We start from the raw sequence: 23,732 nt of genomic DNA, 5'->3' as shown, positions 1-23,732 counted from the left end.
GAGAGAGAATATTCCATCCACTGGTTCATTCCCCAAATGGCTGCAACAAACTGCAACAGACATTTTAACAAATGCCATTATGGCCAACTCCATGTTCATATCTTTCTTTAGTCTTGATGCCTCGTTTAAACCTTGTCATCTAGTATCACAAAAATCATGGTAGTGTGATATTCATGGGATTATAAAGCTAGCTGTGGTGACATGGTCTCAAATTTGTTATACTTGTTCTCCAGGCTGTTCGCAGTGACCACATTCCCTGAAATGAGTTTGGAGTTAGGGACGATTTCTTCTTTCATTTTAGAATGCATATTCAAACATGTATTAGTGAATGTGGTTCCATATAGAAATTTTTCTGAATTTTGTTAGATTCAATTGAATATAATTTCAAACATGGATAGGTGCTTCATTTAGTAGAGAATTTCAATATGCCTCACAATTGGTGATGGGGTAAAAGTGTCTTATCACATTAGGTGCTAGACCGTAGTCTAATAAGGACACCAGATTTAAGAGGTATGGTTTCCTTTTTGCATTGGCAGACAATATTCTGATTGATTTAGCTTTCTGTGTCATAAAATGAGAATATTGGAGCCTATCTCTTTCTCATTCCATAGGGAATACATTTAAATGGCTGAAAAAATATATTAGAAAGCTCAATCTAATTCAAGAATATAATTACTCTCATCATGTCCATGCTACTCTAATTCCAATGTTTGCCTAAGAGATAACTGTTTTAAAGAAGTACTTAAAGTACTGCTATGTGAAGTGTTGCTGTTACACTGGGGTCATAACCATCACTTAATGTACATTGGAAAACAACATATACATGGTATGAGGGCTACCAAAGGTAGGCTGATAAAGAAGAAACTATTATTATGAAAAATTTAAAAGTCAGATAGTTACCATCTATTTAATTTATACAATGTCTAGTATCCAGACACCATATTAAGTTCATTTGTTATTAAATATCCAAAATCATTATTGATTGTTGCATTTTGTTTATTTGATATACTATGTGTTTCTGTGTACTTTCAAAGAAGTTAACAAATAAAGATGAATGGCTGTAAAAGTCCTCTAATGTGCAGTTAAGTAAGGTGAAATAATTGGATTATTGACAAGATCTGCTAATAATAATAAAATACCTTTGAGATCTAATTAGCCACAGCTAAGAAAGTTCATAGAATTTGCCTGCAAAGAGGATGTGGGGAAACCCTTTGTAAAGCTCAAGAGAACAGCATTATCCAAAGATGTATTTATAAGTCAACAAAGATTTAACTATAGTTGTTAGTTGGAATTTTTAATCTCAGAACTGTATTTCTTTCCTGAAGAACAAACAGCACTCTGGGACCCTGGGCAGGGACATATGCCAGACAAAGTGATAGGTGAGATTTTCTTTTAAGGAAATACAATAATTATAGAATCTTAGGATTATATGGACCTTAAAAATAATACAACCACCCCTTTTCCAGCCCAATTGGAAGCTAAAATCTCTTCTGCAGCAACTCAGTCATCAAGAAAAATGGAATCAATTATAAGCCCATTAATTTATACATTAAGATCTTTAAGACCATTTTTACTACTAGCATGAATATACAGCAATAATATATATTAAACTGTATAAATAAGACTCTTCCTGTGATATTATGCAAGTATCAAAAACATCTCTGTTAAAAGCTAAACATTATTGCATGCGGTACACCATATTTTACTGATCCAGTTCTCTATCATTGGACATTCCATGCAGTTTACAGTATTTTACAGCTCTTATGACTGTGGTGAACATGTTTTACATAATGATTTTCCACATAATGATTTTCCTCTTGTTAAAATTTTTTCCTTTAAGTTTATTCCTAAGATGAGTGTTGTGAAGTTAGAGAAAAAAGGCCAAGTTATTTCTTTTCTTCCTATTTGTAAATCATATCCATTGATTATGTTTCTTTCTTACTTTATGGACACCGTATACTTTTCAGATCTTTTTGGGAAGCAATCTCAGAATAAGGGAATGTAATGAAGTTGCACTTCAATTTCATGTATGTATAAAATTTTCATCTTGGGTGATTAAAAAAATTAAGCCCTTTGTTCATTTATCTTTGAAAAGAAAATGAACATGGCTTTTTGAAAAATACAGTTTGCTATAGCTATGTTTTCTTTGGAAAATTTATGTTTTTCTCCATTCTATGAGTGATGTAACATGCATTAATCAAGAATGGATTGCAGACACTGAGGGAGGGTGGGGGAAAGTGTGATAGTTTACACTGTGAAAACACAAAGCAAGTGAATTGATCACCCATCACATGGATTTATGCACAGCATTTGTTGCTATGTTTGAATAAAATCTCAGTGGAGGGATTACTAATTGCATTTGATAGGGATGTTTTCATGATTTTATATGACTAGCTTACATTAATAAGCATTGTAAGGGTGCCATAAATATTTGTTGAATAACTAAACATGTAGTGGGTACTTTATTGTGGTAATTAATAGTACAGCGTCTGTCTCATCCAGTAGGCTGCTTGTTTCTTTTCCATTGTGTCAAATTTCTTTTTTTAAAATTTAATTTGTTTATTTGAGAGGCACAAAGAAAGAAAGCTAGAGTGAAAGAGAGCAAGAGGGCACTCCCATCCACTGCTCACTCCTCAGATTCTCACATGAATGCGGTTGGGGAATTGGAACACAATCCAGGCCTCCCACGCGTGGTGATAGAAACCAGTTACTTGAGCCATCATCTCTACTTGCCAGGGTACACATTAGCAGGAAACTGGAGTCAGAAGCCAAAACCAGAATCCAATCTAGGTCCTCTGATATGGGATTTGCACATCTTAGCTACTACACTAACTGCCTACTCACCTAAATTTGTATTTTTAAAACCTTAGAAATAAAGGTGAGTACATGTAAGTGCTTTTTAGATTTCCATGAACTGAAACAATATCTAAGAATTTTTTATCCCTGTATATTGAAACTATAATTTTATTAGATGGGACCGCCGGTTGTTCAATTGTATGTGAAACACAATTTTGAAGAATAAACAGTATGAATTAACTAATAGTAAAATTTTCCTGAAAGTTGTTACCCAATAACATGCTCTTTCCTGAGGGAATGAATATTTTCATACTCAATCTATGAAATATGCTAGAAATTATTGAACTGGAATGCAGTCTCTTTTCAGAAATTTATGCTTGGGACTGGCATTGTGCTTTCAGTAACGGCATCCCATATGAGTGCCAATTTGAGTCCTGGCTGCTCCACTTCTGATCCAGCTCTCTGCTATGGCCTGGGAAAGCAGTAGATGGCTCAAGTCCATCTACTGGGCCCCTGCACCCACATGGGAGACCTGGAGAAAAATCCAGGCTCCTGGCTTCTGATTGGCCCAGCTCTGGCCTTTGTGGCCATTTGAGGAGTGAACCAGCAGATTCTCATTCTCATTCTCTCTCTCCTCTCTCTCTGCCTCTCTATAACTCTGCATTTCAAATAGCGACTGCATTTCTGTACTATGAAATGTACATTACAATCTCCTCATGATTAATTAGCTACCTTTCTTTATATGTTTATAGGTGATTCAAGCCCCAGGAAGGTGTCACTTCCTGAATAGATCACCTCATGCCTCCCCATAATGTGACTGAATTTGTTCTCTTGGGGCTCACACAGAATCCACACCTGCAGAAGATACTCTTCATCGTGTTTTTGTTCATTTTCCTATTTACCGTGCTGGCCAATGTGCTCGTTGTCGTCACCATCGCCCTCAGCCCCACACTTACAGCTCCCATGTACTTCTTTCTCACTTACTTGTCCTTCATAGATGCCTCCTACACCTCTGTCACCACCCCCAAAATGATCATTGACCTGCTCTACCAGAGGAGAACTATCTCGCTGGGTGGCTGCCTGACCCAGCTGTTTGTGGAGCACTTCCTGGGAGGATCAGAGATAATCCTTCTCATCGTCATGGCCTTTGACCGCTATGTGGCCATCTGCAAGCCCTTGCACTACGTGACCATTATGCGACAAGAGCTGTGCCGCCTCCTGGTGGTGGTAGCCTGGATTGGCGGCATTCTGCACGCCACTGTGCAGATTCTTTTCATGGTCAACCTGCCCTTCTGTGGTCCCAAGGTCATTGACCACTTCATGTGTGATCTCTTTCCGTTGTTGAAACTTGCATGCAGAGACACGTACAGGCTTGGAATGGTGGTAGCAGCCAATAGTGGAGCCATGTGCTTGCTCATTTTGTGTATGCTGCTGATCTCCTACATAGTCATCTTGTGCTCTCTGAAGTCTCATGGGTCTGAAGGGCAGCGCAAAGCCCTCTCCACGTGTGGCTCTCATTTTACTGTCGTTGTACTCTTTTTTGTGCCTTGCATATTCACCTACATGCGTCCTGTGGCCACTTACCCTGTGGACAAGTTCGTCACTGTGTTCTTTGCAATCCTCACACCTATGTTAAATCCTATAATTTACACAGTGAGAAACACAGAGGTTAAAAATGCCATGAGGCATTTGGTGAAGAGGAGGGTAATGTAATTTGCTCATAATGCTAAGAAAGTGGCAATGTATATGAATAGAGTGAACTAGATTTGTGGTAAAGTATGGAGAATTAAATTTTACAGATCATTGTCAAATCAAACTTGCAAATAAATAAGAAAAAGGGCAAACCTTTTGCTATGTGCCTTTGATAGCTCTTGATATACTTTGCTAAGGCTTCAATGCTCATGTACACATATTCTGGATATGAAATAGAACAGCTATAAATCAATTCCTTGAAGATTCATCAGTATTTTTTCTCTAGACACTCACTGTCATTTTCTTCATATTTATGTCACTTAGAGGTAACTAATTTTTCCATAGAATCTTGATCTCAGAACATTTTTTTTCATTTCTGCTTTGTTTGTAGTAAAATAAAAAATAAGTTAGAGATTCTTAGATGGATATAGAAAGAGTGATACGTTGAGTAGTAAAAGAACTACTGTGGATTTCCATCTCTCCTCTCTTTCCCTGTTTGTTCCCCCTCTTTCCCACCCAGTTTCCTTCCCACTCCACCCTTTCTTTTGTGAAACCACAAATCTCCCAAAGTAAAAAGACAGATTTCCAAAAAAAGAAGAAAGAAGCAATTCATTTATCCCAAAATCTGTTTCCTGGCACAAAAAATAAGCCTGAAAATTTACAGATCCTCTTAATTTGTTCTTATTTCTAAAAATATTCCCAAGACTCACCATTTTCCTAGAATCTAAACAAAGTTTATTGTCTTTCTTAATAAGTCTTGGGGAGGCATTTGAAGAAGTAGGTTCTCAATAATAATAAAAAACCTACATGATAAATTTCCAAAGGTATGCTTCAAAGATGTGATAAAATATTTATGTTTAATGAATACTTTATTATATGTAAGCATATTAACTTCATTAAGATTATTAAATCTATTTTCCTAACTATTAATTCCAATATTACTATTCCCATTCTATAAAGTATCAAATTGGAACTAAGAGAGGTTTACTAATTTGCTTGTTTCAGGTAATAAATCTAAACATTTCAAGTTCAGGTCTTCCAAATCTCAGTCCTACTGTCTCCAAAAAAAAAGACAGTTGACTGTAATATGTTTATGTCTATAATTGAGAAATTTATATGTAGTGCTAGCAGTTCAGCTTTATCTTTCAAAAGAGATGATGGAAAATTTGTTGTAAACTTTTACTCCTCTGCACACAAATAAAATACCTAGACATTCTACACTAGTACTTGTATGAATCAAAGCTTCTTTGACAATAAAACCCCAACTCAGTTTGCTTCTTCTGAATGTCCCCCTTTTCACACTGACGGGTCATCTGTAGTGATTTCTTCTATGAGCATACAGCCATGACAAAGCCCTGGATAACTGCTTCCGGAGGCTTGTGTGTCCTTCTCTATGCACAGTTGTTGCAAATTCACAAGAAACAAAGCCTCTTCCCAAAAGTCTAGTTATGTATGATGATAAAATCAACACTAAACAGATGAAAATGATTAGCTGTGCGATTTGCTGATGTGACTTAAGCATTCTAACAGAATCTAGGCTAAATTATTTTTGTTCATTTGTATTGTGAGTCTAAAGCAGGAGATAAGGATAAACCAGGGATGAACATTGGGGAAGTATTGAAAAAATGTTATTTCCACTCGTAGACAGAAGGGAAAACTTGTTGGAAAACAAGACCAGTGCTTGTGTCTTAGGAGATGCACTAGATCCCCCGCAGAGGAATGAAACATTTGATCAGAAGTAAATTATAGATTTTCAACAGCAAAAGGAAGCAAGGAAGAAATTTTGTGTCAGCCTGGCATTCTTAGTAGAGTCCTATTGGTTTACAAATAATTTGAAGGAATATTGTAATTCTTTTTTGTACCCATCATCAAGAATATTTTTTGAGTACCAACTGCCATCTGGTTATTTATAGCACTTAAATGTAAAGCTACATTGGTATGGACATTTTACAGTGATTAAATCACTACTTGGGCACCTGCCTCCCATGTCAGAGTGCCTGATTCCAGTCCTGGCTCCTTTGCTTCCAATCCAGCTTCCTGCTAATGTGCATCATGGGAGCCAGCAGATGATGGGTTCCTGCCAAATGGTTTTTTGAAAACCAAAAGCAACAAAAAAGAAAAAAAATATATATATATATACATGCTTTTCTTAAAATGAATGCAGTAAAAAGTACTTGGACCTAATGTATAAGGATATTTTGGTTTAACCTGGATATTTGAGTGAAAAATTACACATCATTCAACTGAGGGGCATGAAATAGCTATAGTTAAGGCTAATTAGGAGACATTTATATTGTTAAGTTCTTTACAGACTTTCGCTTTTGTAATGCAGCAACAGATATCATTGAGTGCCTTTATACCATTTTAAATGAATAACCAATAAAATTGAACTAAATTAGGTTAAGGAACACATTAGTCTGTTGAATCTGGCTCATCTGTTTTCCTCCTTCATAACATGTCTGGCTAGCACGATGCAAAAATACCAAATACATAATTGTGTATCATATAGTACATATTTTCTTCGAGGCTCCTCTACTTTTTTTTTATTTTTAGTGTCTAAAACCAGCAATTATAATTCTGCAGTCTATGTGGATCAGAAATCGGCAGATAGCTGAAAGCCTCTGGCTCAAGATCTCACACAAGGCATGGGTCAGGGATGCAGTTCAATATGGCACAATTTCAGTAATAGTCAGAAGATTAGGACAGCACCAGGCTGGGTGATAGAAAACATTGATCCGAATACTTGGATGATAGAGAAATATTGATCCTAGTACTTGATAGAAAAATGATCCTAAAAAATACGTAGCAATGTCTTCTCTTCATCTATTTCATGAGAAAGACGGATCATTGTATGAATGTTTTGTTTCTAACAAATAGTAATCTGTATGGAGCAAATAATTAAATGGGTAATAGCATAATCTGCTTTTGTTCGTGTGGAGCATTTGCTTGGCCTGTCTCCAGTCAAGTTCTGCCCCTGGGAAAAACTTGATCACTGCAGGGGTGGAGGAGAATTCACTGGTACAGTGATTAGCTCTTCAACCCATAGGGACACAGCTGCAATGGGATAAAGTTGGAATGATGCAAGTCTGCACAATTTGAAATTCTGTGCCATTTGAAATTAGCACTGTCCTCTTTTAGCCTGAGTTCATTACCCAAAGGAAAGAAATATTAGTAATGATGTTGTTTGTAAAATAAGGACTTACAATGTACATAAATTAAGCTCCCAATATAGCCAAATAAATGCTCATTTTGGAGGCAACTTTCCTGTTTATATGAAATTTTAGTTCTTTTTCCAACCACAAGCATTGTTTCTGATTGATATCTTTAGGTATTTAGAACATCTTTTCTAAGTAATTCAAAACTACTAAGAACTGTAGTCCTATCAAAATAACTTCCCACTGAACGACTGAATAATTTGCACCTGATGCAGGTACTGATTTACTTAGAAGCTATAATGTGTCATGATTCCCATCTCTTCAGTAGAAGAAAGTTCACGTGAGAGCATCCTGGATGAGACCAGATTTCGGTCTCGCTAATATGAGCTTGGAAATTTTACTTGCATGATCTCCAACTTCTACTTGTTCTGATTATCAGGTAATGGGGCTTTTGGACGTACAGAGATAACAGCAGATTGAGCTTTGGAAGTCAAAGATTTCACTTGAGCATTATACATGTTCCTATTTTTTAAAGATTTATTTATCATTTGAAAGAGTTACACACAGAGAGAGAAGGAAAGGCAGAGAGAGAGAGAGAGGTCTTCCATCCATTGGCTCACTCCCCAATTGACTGCAATGGCCAGAGCTATGCTGATCCAAAGCCAGAAGCCTGGAGCTTCATCTGGGTCTCCCATGTGGGTTCAGGGGCCCAAGGACTTGGGCCATCTTCTACTGCTTTCCCAGGCCATAGCAGAGAGCTGGATCGGAAGTGGAGCAGCCAGGAATCAATCCAGTACCCATATGGGATGCAAGCACTGCAGGTGGTGGATTTACGCACTACGCCACAGCGCTGACCTATGTTCCTATTAGTTTGAGGTATTAATTTGAAGTTGTTGAAATTATTGAATCACCTAAACACATGTAACATCACAGTACACTAAAACTGTGTTTGTTTATCTGTGTATACAAATTATGGTTTCATATTGGAAAGGCCTGAGCTCTTGATGATTTGTGACTTAATTTACTATTTTTTAAAAGAAGATGTATTTATTTATTTGAAAAGCAGAGTTAGAGAGAGAGAGAGAGAGAGAGAGAGAGAGAGAGAAAGAGAGGTCTTCTATGTGCTGGTTCATTCCCTAGATGGCCACAATAGCCAGAGCTGTGCTGATCTGAAGCCAGGAACCAGGAGCTTCTTCTGGGTCTTCCACCTGGTTTCAGGGGCCCAAGGACTCGGGCCATCCTCTACTTCCTTCTCAGGCCATAGCAGAGAGCTGGATTGGAAATGGAGCAGCCGGGATTCAAACTGACACTCATATGGGTTGCCAGACACCACAGGCAGTGTCTTTACCTGCTGTGCTACAGCACCAGACCCATGACTTAATTTACTTTATGCCCTTTTGGCAAGTTATGGGAAATTAACATTACAAAAAGGAGTTGGTGGAGGTGATTCAACACTGTGCTATAAGTCCAAAGTGTGTTTCAAGTTCTTGAATTTGGCTAAAACATGTCTGCCAGCATGGAAATGATAAAGAGCAAAGATTGTAAGTGGAATTGTTGAACTGGAACTGCCAGCTTCTCACAATGGTGCTGTCATTTCTAGAGGCAGGGAATGGCACTGGCAATACCTGGGCCACATGATACAATGCAGTTTTCCTTGGATGATTTTAATTTCATGGCTTTAATTAAATTTAATTAATTGACTAAGTGTGTACATAGTATGGCCTTAGAAATTTGGAATAAAGCAGTCATCATTTAGCTTCTCCATAAGGAGATAAAACCAACATAAAAAAATGAAGATAATATAATTATAGCTGATACACAACCTACACAGGTACATGTAAGAAATGCCTGGGGTGACAGTTGTGAAGGTGATGTTGGGTATAACTTAAGGCACAAAGGAGGAGTGGTGAAGAGTTTGTTAACAAAGGACATTGGCAGAGGCAGCAGGAAATCAAGAAGGTTATAGAAATGGAAAAGAATCTGGTGAGTATTCAAGTAGTGGTCCCCAAACCTTCTCATGCCTGATTAATTCTCCTGAAAATGCTGTGAGACAGGGCCATACAGTGCTTGTAGTAGCAGCCATAGTAGTTTGTTGTCTGTGCTTATGAACTTGTTCACATACCTGCCAAAAGGCTGTAATCGGTTTCACACTTTTCCTAAGCCTTATCCACTGCATGCAAAAATCAGGATAAGAACACAATGTATCTCAGATACTCTTGTCAGAGTTAAAGGCAGACAGAAGGCAGAATTGTTTATTGTAATCTAATGCATATCATTTTAAAACTACTGTAGATATGTAATTGTGTAAAGAAAATCTTACTTGTAAGGTTAAAGATTCAATGCAGAAAGGACTGGGCTGCTGTTTGATAGGGACAGAGTCCCTAGATGTGTTCTTTGAACCCTTAGCACTCCGCACAAATTCCACTGCTGCCTCAATTGCGGAAGAGGGAACCGAGGCCCAGAGTGGTGAGCAATGTGACAATGCATTCTAGGAATGAGAGAAGCAGTAGATAAAATGTAGTTATCTGGACTGCCAAGAACATGTTCTCTCCACTTGGTGAGGGCTTAGGGCTATTTAGGAAAGTTTGAAGTTCCTGAATGGAGTTGGGTGAAGGGTTAGTTCACATGTATTGAGGATATGCTGGCAGCTGTTTACTTTATTTAGCCTAGTGAAGAAAATCAAGACCCTGCCTCTAGGTACTTGGTAAAGTTTGTATTCTTATTTAAAACAATGGTTCTCTATAGGCACCAGGTTCTAGTCCCGGTTGTTCTTCTAGACCAGCTCTCTGCTATGGTCCTGAAAGGCCATGGAGGATGGCCCAAGCACTTGGATCCCTGCACCTGCATGGGAGACCAGAAAGAAGCATCTGGCTCCTGGCTTTGAATTGGTGCAGCACTGGCCGTAGCGGCCATTTGAGGAGTGAACCAATGGAAGGAAGACCTTTCTCTCTGTCTCTCTCACTGTCTAAAACTCTACCTGTCAAATAAAAAAAAAAAGAATTCTTAAAAAAACAAACAATGTTTCTATTATATTCTTTGAAAAATTTATAAAAACTGCAAGGGAGGAGCTAGTAGATTCCAAACTGAAAGAATATAAAGAAATGGAAGTCCTATTGCCTGATTTGATTGGTACACGCCCTGTATACCTGATGAAATACTGTTTGAACACCACAAAAATGGACAAGTTGTACATGTCAATCAAAAATTCAAAAAAATATATTCTAACTGAGCAGCTAACCACCTTTGCTGATGTCTCCCTAGCACAGGGAACTTCGTTCCTTGGAGCAGCTCTTTTATCATGCAACTACTGTAGCGATTTCATTTCTCTAGCTGAGGCTGCTGCTCACTTCTGCAGGGGTCTAAGCTAATGGTTAAGAAGTTATACTTCAAAATGAGACTATCAGATTTCATAATCCCCATTGATCTTGGATGAGATGCCTAAGGTCTCCAGGACTCACTTTCCTCTTCCTTGAGATGGGCTTTGTGATTTTACTAATCTTGTGTACTATGTAAAATAAATGTGATTACACATGCATCCATCCTAGCACCTTGTCGATGTATAGTGAGTGAAGAATAACAGTTTTTATTGATAGGTTAATACTTCTTTACAATCCTTTGTTTCATCTGGAAGCACTCCTTCCCAAGGATAAATTGAAGTGAGGAAGTGAGTTATGAAAGAGGAGTGATAATGGATTTACATTATCCTTTAATAATAGGATACTTACTTTATCCATTGAGTAGTTTATGTTAACTTAGGGTCAAGTGCAGGGATGGTGTCAGCTAAGTTGTGAATTTGGATCTTCTTGGAGCAGAGAGATTTAAGTTTTAATTTTCCTTAATCAGCATATCTGGGAAATGTTTAGAATAGTTGGGAATTTAGTTAATGGTGTAAATTCTTGTGTCAAGACTTGAATATGTATATTCTAGAATGAAACAAACACCAGAAACATAAATATTTCTTACTGGATTGTTATAAAAATGAAGTGACATCATGAAAGATAATATATTTTCTAATTTTGAACATTCAGTATTATCATAAAAGAAACAGTATAAATTTGCTACCAGTGTTAATTTTAGAATCAAGAAAACCTAGATTTGAATTTGGCTTTAGTGTTTACTAGTTATAAGAACTCTGCCATTTCTTTCATCTTAAAGTCTCAGTATCTAATCTCTAAAATTCAAAATATATCTTGGTATATCACAATATAAGATATAGTAAGAACTCACTGAATATTAGCAATATGTAACAATAGTAAAATAATATTTTAGAAAGGAAGAAATGTGATGAAAACAGCTTTAAGTGTATAATAAATATATAGCACAAATATAGGATATTTATATGTTTTCCAAGTTATTGGGTGTGACTAGTAATTAATGAAAACCAGCATCCTAGCTTAAAGTGGCCAAAAAGCAGTTGAATAACATCTGCTCTGTGGGCTATTCTGTTTTCCAACATGGAAAGTGAAAAAGGAAAGGCAAAGCACTTCACTTAAGATTGTGTGAAGATGGTTACCATTTACCCATTGCCTTCTAACTACTAATGGTCAAAGATTTCTCTAAGTGTGTTAATTTCTCTCTATTTCCAGGTTGTTTATATGCATCAGAATGATGAAGTAGGTCTCATAAACCATTGCAAGCAGTTGAGCTGCAGACCAAAAAGCAAGAGCTGCACCAATGAGAGGGAATGAGTGGCATCAAGCTTCTGTGAGGCTTTTATGGTTAGGTGCTGGTTTCTGTAGCAAAAACTGGAGAAAAGGGTGCATAAAGAGGGTATGAGACAAGGTGCAAAAAATCTACACCTAGTGATTACTAATTAAAAATAGTAATACTTTCATAGACTTTGCATCACAGAGTGATGCGCTTTCCTCAGCCCACATTAAATGGAGCATCCAAACAATGTGACTGAATTCATTCTTTTGGGTATTACCAAGAACCCGGAGATGAGGAAAATCTTGTCTGCTGTGTTTCTGGTCATGTATGTGGCCACAGTGCTGGGAAATGTACTCATTGTGGTAACTATCATCTCAAGTCAAAGCCTGAGGTCACCTATGTATTTTTTCCTTACTTTCTTATCCCTCATGGACGTCACCTACTCTTCTGTCATCGCCCCCAAGATGATTGTGGACTCTTTCTCTGAGAGCACCACCATCTCCCTTGAAGGCTGCATGACCCAGCTCTTCGCAGAGCATTTCTTCGGTGGTGTGGGGATCATCCTTCTCACGGTGATGGCCTACGACCGCTATGTGGCCATCTGTAAGCCCCTGCACTACACTGCCATCATGAGTTCTCGAGTGTGCTGCCTGATGGTCGGAGGCGCTTGGGTGGGAGGATCCATACACGCCACAATACAACTTCTCTTCATGTACCAAATCCCCTTCTGTGGTCCCAATATCATAGACCACTTTATGTGTGATTTATTTCCGTTGTTGAAACTTGCCTGCGTGGACACTCGCACCCTGGGGCTCTTAGTCATCCTCAACAGTGGGGTCATGTGTGTGAGTATCTTCCTTATCCTCCTTACCTCCTATGTGATCATCCTCTGCTCCCTGAAGTCTTGCAGCTCAGAGGGGCGGCGCAAAGCCTTCTCCACCTGTGGCTCCCACATCACAGTGGTGGTCTTGTTCTTTGTGCCCTGTATTTTCTTGTACATGAGGCCTGTGGTCACTTATCCTATAGACAAGGTAATGGCTGTGTGCTTTACCATTGTTGAACCCATGTTAAATCCCTTAATCTACACCTTGAGAAATGCAGAGGTGAAAAAAGCCATGAGAAAACTGTGGATGAAACACAGGACGCTGAGAGATTGCTAGTGTGCGTGCCAAGAACAAATCGTGCCGGCAAGACCACTGAGCACTGCTCCTCAGTCATTGAATCAATGGGGCACTCAGAAACCAAAAGTGTCTTGTAAGCTCACAAAACAGGTCAAGATACTAAAAGGTCCTTCCTGTAACCACAATACATCATGCCAAGTATATTTTTGTACTTCATCCCCTTTCTCAAAAGTTTTTTATTGGTTCACTTGTTTTCAAAACCTGCAGTTTGCATTGTTTGATGCGTTCCCAGTTCATGACTATCTTTATCTTTCCTGTCTGTTAGAATGATGTTTCCCAGAGGCTTTGATTGGCTGTTTTCATGTTTCTTCTTTTCTCCATCTCCAGAAAAATCACCACTTCCACAGACTGCCACTTGCTGACAACTTTTTCTAATCATTCCACTCTGTTTTGTTTTTTTTTTTTTTGGATCCTGGTTATATCCTTGTATTTATGACAACAAACCATACCTTCAAAATATTTCTTGGCTTCAATCCCATAAGATTGTAATTCTCAATAAAGCATGGGCTCCATGCATTTATCCATGATGTAAATCTGCTGCTTAGAATCTTCCCCATCATGTAGTGAGTGCTTGATAAATATTGTTGGATGAATGTAAGTCTGAAAGACACTACAAGGTTTTAAAAGTGTTGAGATAAATATAAACATAGACGTGGGGATGATAAACATATATAAAAATTTTGGAATTGGATTTCCCCCTTTTCATTCTTTAAAGTGTCAGCTTAGTAGGCGCCTCTTGTCATTTTTTAGAGAAGCAAATTGAGGCACTTGTAGCAGAGTTAGATAGTTTAGAATCATGTGTCTATGGCTTGCGGTTGTATACTTTATATAAGACCAGAGTAACTAAACAGACCTGATTCATTGAATATGGAAGTTCCATACAGGCTGAAAGTGAAAAGCTAGAAAAAAGTATTCCATACAAAAGGAAATCAAAAATGAGCAAAAGAAGACATCAAAACATTAGATAAAATAAACTTTAAGACAAACTGTTAAAAGAGACTAAGGGCTGGCTCCGTGGCGCAGTAGGTTAATCCTCCGCCTGCAGTGCCGGCATCCCATATGAGTGCTGGTTCTAGTCCCAGCTGCTCCTCTTGCAATCAAGCTCTCTGCTGTGGCCTGGGAAAGCAGTGGAAGATGGCCCAAGTGTTTGGGCCCCTGCTCTCTCTATGTGGGAGAGCAGGAAGACGCACCTGTTTCCTGGCTTTGGATCTGTGCAGCTCTGGCCTTTGCGACCATCTAGGGAGTGAATCAACGGAAGGAAGACCTTTCTCTCTGTCTCTTCCTCTCACTGTCTGTAACTCTACCTCTCAAGTAAATATATTAAATATTTTAAAAAAAATAAGAGACAAGGTCATTATGTAATGATTAAGGGATCATTTCAATCAGAACATGTGACAATACTAAATATACATGCACCTAATTCTGGGACATCCAGCTATTTGAAACAAATGTTAATGGATCTAGACAGATATATGTGCTCCCCCCAAAAAAGAGTGGGAGATTTCAATATTTCACTTTTGTCAATGGATAGACTAACTAGATAATTAATTAAGAACAAAGAATAGAGCTAGTCTACACTGTAGACCAAAGGTATCTAATTGATAGCTACAGAACATTTCATCCTACTGCCACAGAGTACACATTTTCATCAATGCATGAGACCTGATATAGGATAGACAATAGAAAACAAGTCTATACAAATAAAAACAAATTAAAATTATACTGTGTATGTTTTCTGATCACAGTGGAATGAAGTTGGTATTTAACAAGAGAAACTCTAGAAAATATAATATACAAACACGTGAAGACTGAATAACATTGTTTTGAGTGAATATTTGGTTATAGATGAAATTGAAGGGGAAATTAAAAAAAAATTCCTTGAAACAAATGAAAATGACAACACCCATATCAAAACTTATGGGACAGGAGGCCGGCGCCCTGGCTCACTAGGCTAATCCTCCGCCTAGCGGCGCCGGCACACCGGGTTCTAGTCCCGGTTGGGGCGCGGGATTCTGTCACGGTTGCCCCTCTTCCAGGCCAGCTCTCTGCTGTGGCCAGGGAGTGCAGTGGAGGATGGCCCAGGTGCTTGGGCCCTGCACCCCATGGGAGACCAGGAAAAGCACCTGGCTCCTGGCTCCTGCCATCGGATCAGCGCAGTGCGCCGGCCGCAGAGCGCCGGCCGCGGCAGCCATTGGAGGGTGAACCAGCGGCAAAGGAAGACCTTTCTCTCTGTCTCTCTCTCTCACTGTCCACTCTGCCTGTCCAAAAAAAAAAAAAAAAAAAAAAAAAAAAAAAAAAAAACTTCTGGGACAGGAAAAGTAGCACTAAGAAGAAAGTTTATAGCACTTAGTTTCTGCATCAAGAAATTTGAAAGGCACTAAATAAATGATCTAACAGTGCATCTCAAGGACCTAGGAAAACAAGGAGAAACCAAACCCAAACTTAGTAAGAGGAAATAATAAAAATTATAGAGCAAATAAACAAAATTGAAATTAAGAAAAATCATACAAAAGAACAGTGAAATGAAGTGCTGATAAAAAAATAAAATTGGTAAACCATTGGCCCAATTAACTAAACTAAAAAGGTAAAATACTTAAATTCATGTTAGAGATGAAAAATGATTTTACAAGTGATTCCACAGAAAAATAAAGAATCACCAGGAATTATTACAAATATATGACAACAGATTGGAAAATATAGTAGACTATATTTTAAAAAAATATTTAATGATTAATTTTAAAGAGAGAGTGGTAGATAGGGAGAGACAAAGAGATAAAGAGATCTTCCATTCACTCTTTTATGCCTAAGATGGTTTCAATAGTGTCAGCTGGTCCAGTCAGGAGCCAGGAGATCTGAACTGACTGGGTCTCCAAGATGGTGCCAGCAGCCCTACCAACTAAGCCACATTCCACTGCTTTCCCAGGCACATTAGAAGGGAGCTGGATTGGAAACAGAGAAGCTGGGATTTGAACCAGCACTCTTGTATGGCATGTCAAAGTTGGAAGTGGCAGTTTAATCTGCTGTGCCACCAACACTGACCACTGTCTTTATTTTTTAATAGGAATTTTCTATTATCAATACTAGCTTGTAAATAATCTGATATTTATATGTATATATAATATAATATCAAATTATATATATCAGATTACATATATATGATATGTATATGGGTTTAAAAATACGTATGGGTTTGAAAAACTCAGAATTATTCATATATATACATATGAATTTGAAAAATATGTATGGATTTGAAAAATTCAGCATTACTTATATATTTACATATATATGATTTGAAAAAATACATGTGGTTTTGAAAAATTTAGCACTAATCACGAGAAAAGGCACAGCAAAGTAGGACTAGAAGGGTACTTTATTTTGAAGAAGACTTTCTGCCTAAAATCTGCTGCAAAATTAAGGGGAACTATAATGTGAGATTCCTATTTCATTTAAAAAAGTTTTTTAATTGCACATAATTTTATTTTATTATTTTGAAAGGGAGGGAAGTAGAAAGGAGAGAGAGGGAGAGAAGGAGAGAGGGAGAGGAAGGGAGAGAGAGAGAGAGAGAGAGAGAGAATCTCTCAACAGCTAGCTCACTTCCCAAATGGCCACTACAACTGGGATTCAGACTAAAAACAAAAGCCAGGAACTCAATGTAGGTCTCCCATGTGAGTGGCGGGGACACAACTACTCAAGCCAGGGTACACACTAGCAGGAAGCTGTACTCAGAAGCCAAGTTTGGACTGGTGCCTAGGCACTCTATAAGCAGAATGTGGGTGTTCTGAGGAGTACTTAATCACTACACAAATGCCTGCTGCTCGCTAGGCAAATTTAAGCCATCAAGAGGACTTCCACAGACCATTACAATTGTATCAACCAGTCTTCCAACATTTGCTCACTTATATGCTGCTTTTCTGTGTGACACTATACGGTGAATTATATGAGCCCCAATCCACAGCCATTGAAACCACTAAATTTAGTTTATCTTGTTATGCCTTATACAAGGACATTGTTCAAAGAATATCTTGTGTTTCATCTTTCATTTATATTTACCTCTCTACTGGATCATTTTCAATAACAAAGAAATAATCTTCCATTTCTCTGAAAATATCTCTCCTTGACCCCTCTTTCTTCATCAGCTCCCATCCTATATCATTATCCCTCCTTGAAGCACCACTCAAGAGATTCTTACAATTCTTTTCTTCAATTCTCTTTAGACCTCTTTCAGTCCTGCTTCTATATCTAACACTTTCTGCAAATGTTCTTTTCCAGGACACAAATGAACCCTGTGGCATAAAACTTTAACAATTATTGCTCATTTCTTATCTTACAAAATCAATTAGCAACATGTAACTCAGCTTTCCTTCACATATTCTTTTGAGAAGATTAATAGTCACAAATTAATTTCTGCAGCTTGGATTTCACCTTGAGCCTAAGTCCTCAAAATACAACTTCCTCCATCACATTTCCACTTGAATGGCTAATGTATGTCTTAAAATAGGCAAATCAAAATGTGCACCCCTGATTCTTCCCCTAAACCTGCATTTTCTACCTTAATTGATGCTACATTTGGTCCCCTATATCATAATCCATATCCAATTAATCAGGAAATCCTACTAGTCAATCCTTAACATGGAACTCAGACGGCATCATTTTAAATCAATTTTAGAATAGTCCATTTGTTCCAAGGCCCCATGAACTTTCGCCTGCATTACTTCTCTTAGCTACTCTCTCTACGTTTTTAAAAAGACTCATTTAATTATTTGAAAAGCAGAGTTACAGAGAGGCAGAGGCAGATACAGAGACAGAGAGAGTTTCTCCATCCACTGGTTCTCTCCCCAAATGGCTGCAAGGGCCAGAGCCGAGTCGATTGAAAGCCAGGTGCCAGGAGCATCTTCCAGGTCTTCCACATGGGTGCAGAGGCCTAAGCACTTGGGCCATCTTCCACTGCTTTCCCAGTCATATCAGCAGGTAGCTGGATTAGAAATGGGGCAACTGGAACTCCAACTGGAGCCCAAATAATGTGCCGGCACTGTAGGCGGTGGCTCTATGTCACAGTCCCGGCCCCAATTCTCTCTACTTTTATCTTGATAACTTCTGCTCCAATATTCAGTTTTCAACACAATATTCATGGTTATCTTTTAAATGCATAATTCAAACTGATGTGAGAAATGAGCATACGATTTCCAATCCAGGTTCTTGCCTCACAAAAAGGGACGAATTCTAAGTAGAGGCCTAGTAATGAGCACAGATTTATTTAATGGTGAGGGAATAAAGATAAAATCATGCAGTGTATGAGCATGGGCTTTTCCACACAGAGACATACACACCAGAGTAGGGCATGGTGTTTCCCATGAGAGGAAGAGAAAATGAGAGTGATTTCTTTAAGCATGGTCCTTAGCAGAGAGACTTCTCCCCTACCTCTCTTTATGAGGTAGTGATAGATAATCCAATTGGATATACAAATGGGCTAGGGACTTGACATACCCTTTGTTCTCTAGTGAGACAGGTTCATCCTGGGAAGGTGGGCATATCAAACTGAGAGTCAGACACAGTGTTACTTTGTAGGGCTACACCTTTCATCTAAACTTTATTTTTTTTCACCTAAACTTTAGCTGTCTACTTCCAATATATCATTCCACCACTTAGAGATTTTCACCTCTAAGTCTTAATGGGGTGGTGAAAGATGTGGATCTGTTTTCTACAGCTACTTCCTGCTGATCAGATTCATAGGCCTTCCCCGTCCTGGGTATGGAAATCTTTACCTAGCACATCTAGTGAGTCTGTATCAAGTGCCAAAAGATTTTCATCAGTTACTGCCAATGGTTCTGACCACTGCATGGTCATCACTGCTTTTGAGAGGGCTTAAAATGCTGAACAACAACAACAAAAAAACCCAAATTTCTTAATCAGGATGAGCATAATTGGAAAAAGACAGATTGTAGGTGGGATCCCTATTGGGAAAGGGGAATGTGTTGTATCACTTTATGAATTGTGGGGAATGGTAAAGTTTCTTTACCTGAATTACAGAGCCACTTACTGTTGCAATGTCTCTTTCAGTGAGCATACTACTGTTAGAATATATGTAATAGATTCCATTAATTACTACACATACTCTGCTCCCCCCCCTTTTTTTAACCAGTATGTATACTAGGGCTACTTGATTTTCAATGATTACTTTAGAGCATTCATAGACTGAGTACTTTCTGTAAAATCTGGCAAGTAGTCTGGGCTAGGTTATACCATACAATAGACAGGTTTTTTAAATGGCTTCATGAGATATGGCAGGATTTCCTCCTCTTATGATAGAATCTGGGAATTTTCCTGCCAACAGACGTTAGGAGACATTAAGGAGATGAGACAAGTAATACATGTCTGCCATAAAGTCCAAAAGCTTTCAAGATTTTTCTTACATTTTGCTTTTTGAAGAGATATTTGAGGTCTTCAGTTGGCTTACAAGAATAGCATACTTATCCTCTGCATTCATATGTGAAGACTCAAAAGGTGAAGGTTTAATCCTTGACAAATGTACTCATCTAGAAATTTCCAAATAAATGAGGATGGTCTCTGAAGACTTGAGGAAGAATTTTCCAAGCATGCTGAAGGTTGTATTTGAGGATATGTCAGCCCATTCAAGGCAAACTAAGATTGAGATTCTAGGCTTTATGGTATGCAGCAGAAAACATCCTATAAGTCTGTGACTGTATACCATGAAATTATATCAAGTGTCTGTGTTAATATGGTGTAAGGACTTAGCACAATAGGGTGAAGTTGAATGAATACCTCATTAATAGCTCTGAGGTCCTAAAAATTCTATATTCTCCATTTTTTAAAAAAGATATATTTATTTATTTGAAAATGCAGAGTTACAAAAAAGGAGAGAGAGGGAGAGAGATAGAGATAGAGAGAGAGAGAGAGAGAGAGAGAGAGAGTTTTCCATTGGCTGGTTCACTTCCCAAGTGGCCACAATGGCCAGGGCTGGGCCAAGCTGAAGCCAGTAGCCAGGACCTTCTTCCAGGCCTCCCATGTGGGTGAAGGGGACCAAGTACTATGGCCATCCTATGCTGCTTTCTCAGGGTCATTATCAAGGAGCCAAACCAGAAGTAGAGCAGCCATGACTTGAACTAGTGCCCATATGGGATGCTGGTATCCAGTTTACCCTGCTATGGTGGAATGATAGGTCCCCTTTATTTAATTTTAAAACATGCAAAATGAGGAGTTTTGCAGGGAGACTGACATGGAACCCGGACTCCATGTGTGAGATACTTTCAACCAAGGGTTGGAGTCCCCATGTGAGTTCTAGCTTTACAGGGTACTGATGTCTATGAGGAAATGTAGTCATCCATGAGAGGAGTCTGACAGAAACAGCATGTGCAGCCCTTCCAGGTACTCTCTGATCCCACACTTAAGGATCTACTCTATCTTTTATTTCAGCAGGAATATAATTCAGATTGGAGTCTGCCTCAGTGCTTGTTAACAAATAACTTAAACTTAGGAGAATTTAGAAGCAGTTAACCTGAGAGAAGAACCCAGGAATGTGAATCTCTTACAAGTAAAGGAGTTGAATATTCAGACATTACCAGGAACTGGCATGAGACAAGAACATCTTTTATTTGACAAACTAGGGGCAAAGTAAGTTTTTTAGAATTAAACCTTCAGCTCCCATAATAATATAACTTTTTGATGATAGGTGTCTTGCATAAAGTTAGTACCCAGTGACCCCTGTGCCAATTTAAGAAATTAACACTCTCTTGGAACGGTGCTGTGGTGTAGTCAGCTAAGCCTCTGCCTGTAGTGCCAGCATCCCATATGGGCATGAGTTAATGTCCAGGCTGCTCCTCTTCTGATCCAGCATTCTGCTATGGCCTGAGAAAGCAGCAGAGGACTGATGCAAGCGCTTGGGCCTCTGCATCCATATGGGAGACCCAGAAGAAGCTGCTGGATCCTGGCTTCAGATCGGCTCAGCTTCAGCCATTACAGCCATTTGGGGAGTGAACCAATGGATGAAGACCTTTCTCTGTGTCTCTCTCTGTCTGTAACTACCTCTCAAAAATAAATAAATCTTTAAAAAATTAATACTCTCTTCTGTGACACTGATAATCATCTGGGCCCTTGACACCAGATGCTTGGGCTGTGGAAGCCTCCTGAGCCCTCAGGCCCAGCCTTTAGATGAAGTCATGAGGAAAAGATGGGAGTTGTACCTCTAAGCATAGCCCTTGGCAGAAAGCCCTGGGCCATGCTCCCCACCCTTTTGATGAGGTAGGGCTATATACCCAATGGGATACACAAGCAGGGTGGGGTCCTAGGATGTGCCTTGGTCTTGGATGTGATAGGTGCATCCTGGGAAGGTGAGCATATCGAACCAACAATTAAAGAGACAGCACTATTTTATGGGTGTACAAGAATTCCACCTTACCTGAACTTCAACTACATAGTTACACAATATCAAGACCATATCACAGGTCTATTCCAAACTTGGAAAAACCTTTCCCTGACACTCAGGTAAAAACCAAAACCCTTTCTCAAGAACCAGGAGAAGCACTGCCAAGTTTTCTCTATGAATTCTTCCCTTAAAATGATTCCTTGAATATTCTTCCAGATACCACAGACCCTTTCTGTTCTGCTCACCACCCAAGCATGCTTTTGCTGTAGGGCCTTATGAAGCTCTTCCCTCTGTCTGGAGCGCTGTTACCTAGTCAGATACATAAATAACTTATTTTATATTCATTTACATGAAGCGATGAAGTTTTCTTTTTTTTTTAACTTTTATTTAGTAGATTTAGTACAGTTTATGGATTACAATGGCTCCCCCCCCCCAACTTCCCTCCCACCCGCAACCCTCCCATTTCCGGCTCCCTTTCCCATTCCATTCACTTCAAGATTCATTTTCAATTATCTTTATATACAGAAGATCAATTTAGTATATATTAAGTAAAGATCTCATCAGTTTGCCCCCACACAGAACACAAAGTGCAAAATATTGTTTGAGCACTAGTCATATCATTAATTCACATTGAACTACACATTAAGGACAGAGATCCTACATGAGGAGTAGGTGCACAGTGACTCCTGTTGTTGACTTAACAAATTGACACTCTTGTTTAAGGCGTCAGCAATCTCCCCAGGCTCTAGTCATGAGTTGCCAAGGCCATGCAAGCCCCCTGAGCTCGTCAACTTTGATCTTATTTCGACAAGGCCATAGTCCAAGTGGAAGTTCTCTTTATCTTCCCTTTGAAGATAAACTAGAGGTCTGCCTGTGTTTGGATAGCATCCATGGTTATAAACAGGAGGAATGGGCATTTATCCTAGAGGTAAGACACCCGTGTTCAACTCCTGGACCTAGCTGTTCACCTCAACTGCTTGCCAGTGTAGACCTTGGGAGGCACTTGTAGTAATTCTAGTAATTGGGTTCTTGGCACTCATGTGGGAAACCTGGAATGAGATCCTGGATCCTGGTATCAGCTCCAGCTCAGCACTTGTGTTCAAAGGCATTTGGAGAGTGAACTAGTACATAGAAGATTTCTCTATCTCTCTCGAATAAAACAATTTTATAAATATGAGAATTGATGGATGACTACATCTTTTGGATATCAGGACACACCTGAAAGCTCTGGCTTCTAACACATTTTATAATAGTATGAGTAATAAATAATTGTTCAGAAATTGAGCAACATCTCCTTGGAAACTCACTATAAATTTTACAATTTGTAAAAGATGAACTTAGAACTTTAAATACATTGAAAAAACATACTACTGGATAACTACTGGAAGATCAAATTGCTCTTGTACAACCCATTTGTTCCATCTCTTTGGGTGTTTCCTTCCATCTTAATCTTTTCTGATTTTAATTTTGAAAACTCTTTTTTATTATTTTTATTTATTTATTTTTGACAGGCAGAGTGGACAGTGAGAGAGAGAGACAGAGAGAAAGGTCTTCCCTTTCTGTTGGTTCACCCCTCAATGGCCGCTGCTGCTGGCGTACCGCGCTGATCGGCAGCCAGGAGCCAGGTGCTTCTCCTGGTCTCCCATGCGGGTGCAGGGCCCAAGGACTTGGGCCATCCTCCACTGCACTCCCGGGCCACAGCAGAGAGCTGGCCTGGAAGAGGGGCAACCGGGACAGAATCTGGCACCCCAAATGGGACTAGAACCCAGGGTGCCTGTGAGCAGGTGAAGGATTAGCCTATTGAGCCTCGGTGCTGGCCAAAAACTAATTTTTTTAACTACTGTGCAAAGTAATGTCTCTTATATTATTTGGTATCAA

The 23,732-nt window shown here is 38.9% G+C and overlaps 2 protein-coding genes across 2 annotated transcripts; both read left to right on the top strand.

Moving 5' to 3' along the window:
- Positions 1 to 3,594: 3,594 nt before the first annotated feature.
- LOC100355598 (olfactory receptor 4C3D-like) lies at positions 3,595 to 4,509 on the top strand. Its single transcript, XM_008272677.4, has one exon. The coding sequence runs from the start codon at positions 3,595 to 3,597 to the stop codon at positions 4,507 to 4,509; it is 915 nt and encodes a 304-aa protein (XP_008270899.4).
- An 8,014-nt stretch (positions 4,510 to 12,523) lies between these two features.
- On the top strand, positions 12,524 to 13,453 carry LOC103351841 (olfactory receptor 4C6-like). Its single transcript, XM_008272682.4, has one exon. The coding sequence runs from the start codon at positions 12,524 to 12,526 to the stop codon at positions 13,451 to 13,453; it is 930 nt and encodes a 309-aa protein (XP_008270904.4).
- Positions 13,454 to 23,732: the final 10,279 nt, after the last annotated feature.

This window comes from Oryctolagus cuniculus, chromosome 1 (genome assembly GCF_051225735.1).
Source record: "Oryctolagus cuniculus isolate XC-2025 breed Fujian yellow rabbit chromosome 1, ASM5122573v1, whole genome shotgun sequence".
NCBI classification, from domain to species: Eukaryota; Metazoa; Chordata; class Mammalia; order Lagomorpha; family Leporidae; genus Oryctolagus; species Oryctolagus cuniculus.
This window is presented reverse-complemented; position numbering and strand designations above follow the sequence as displayed.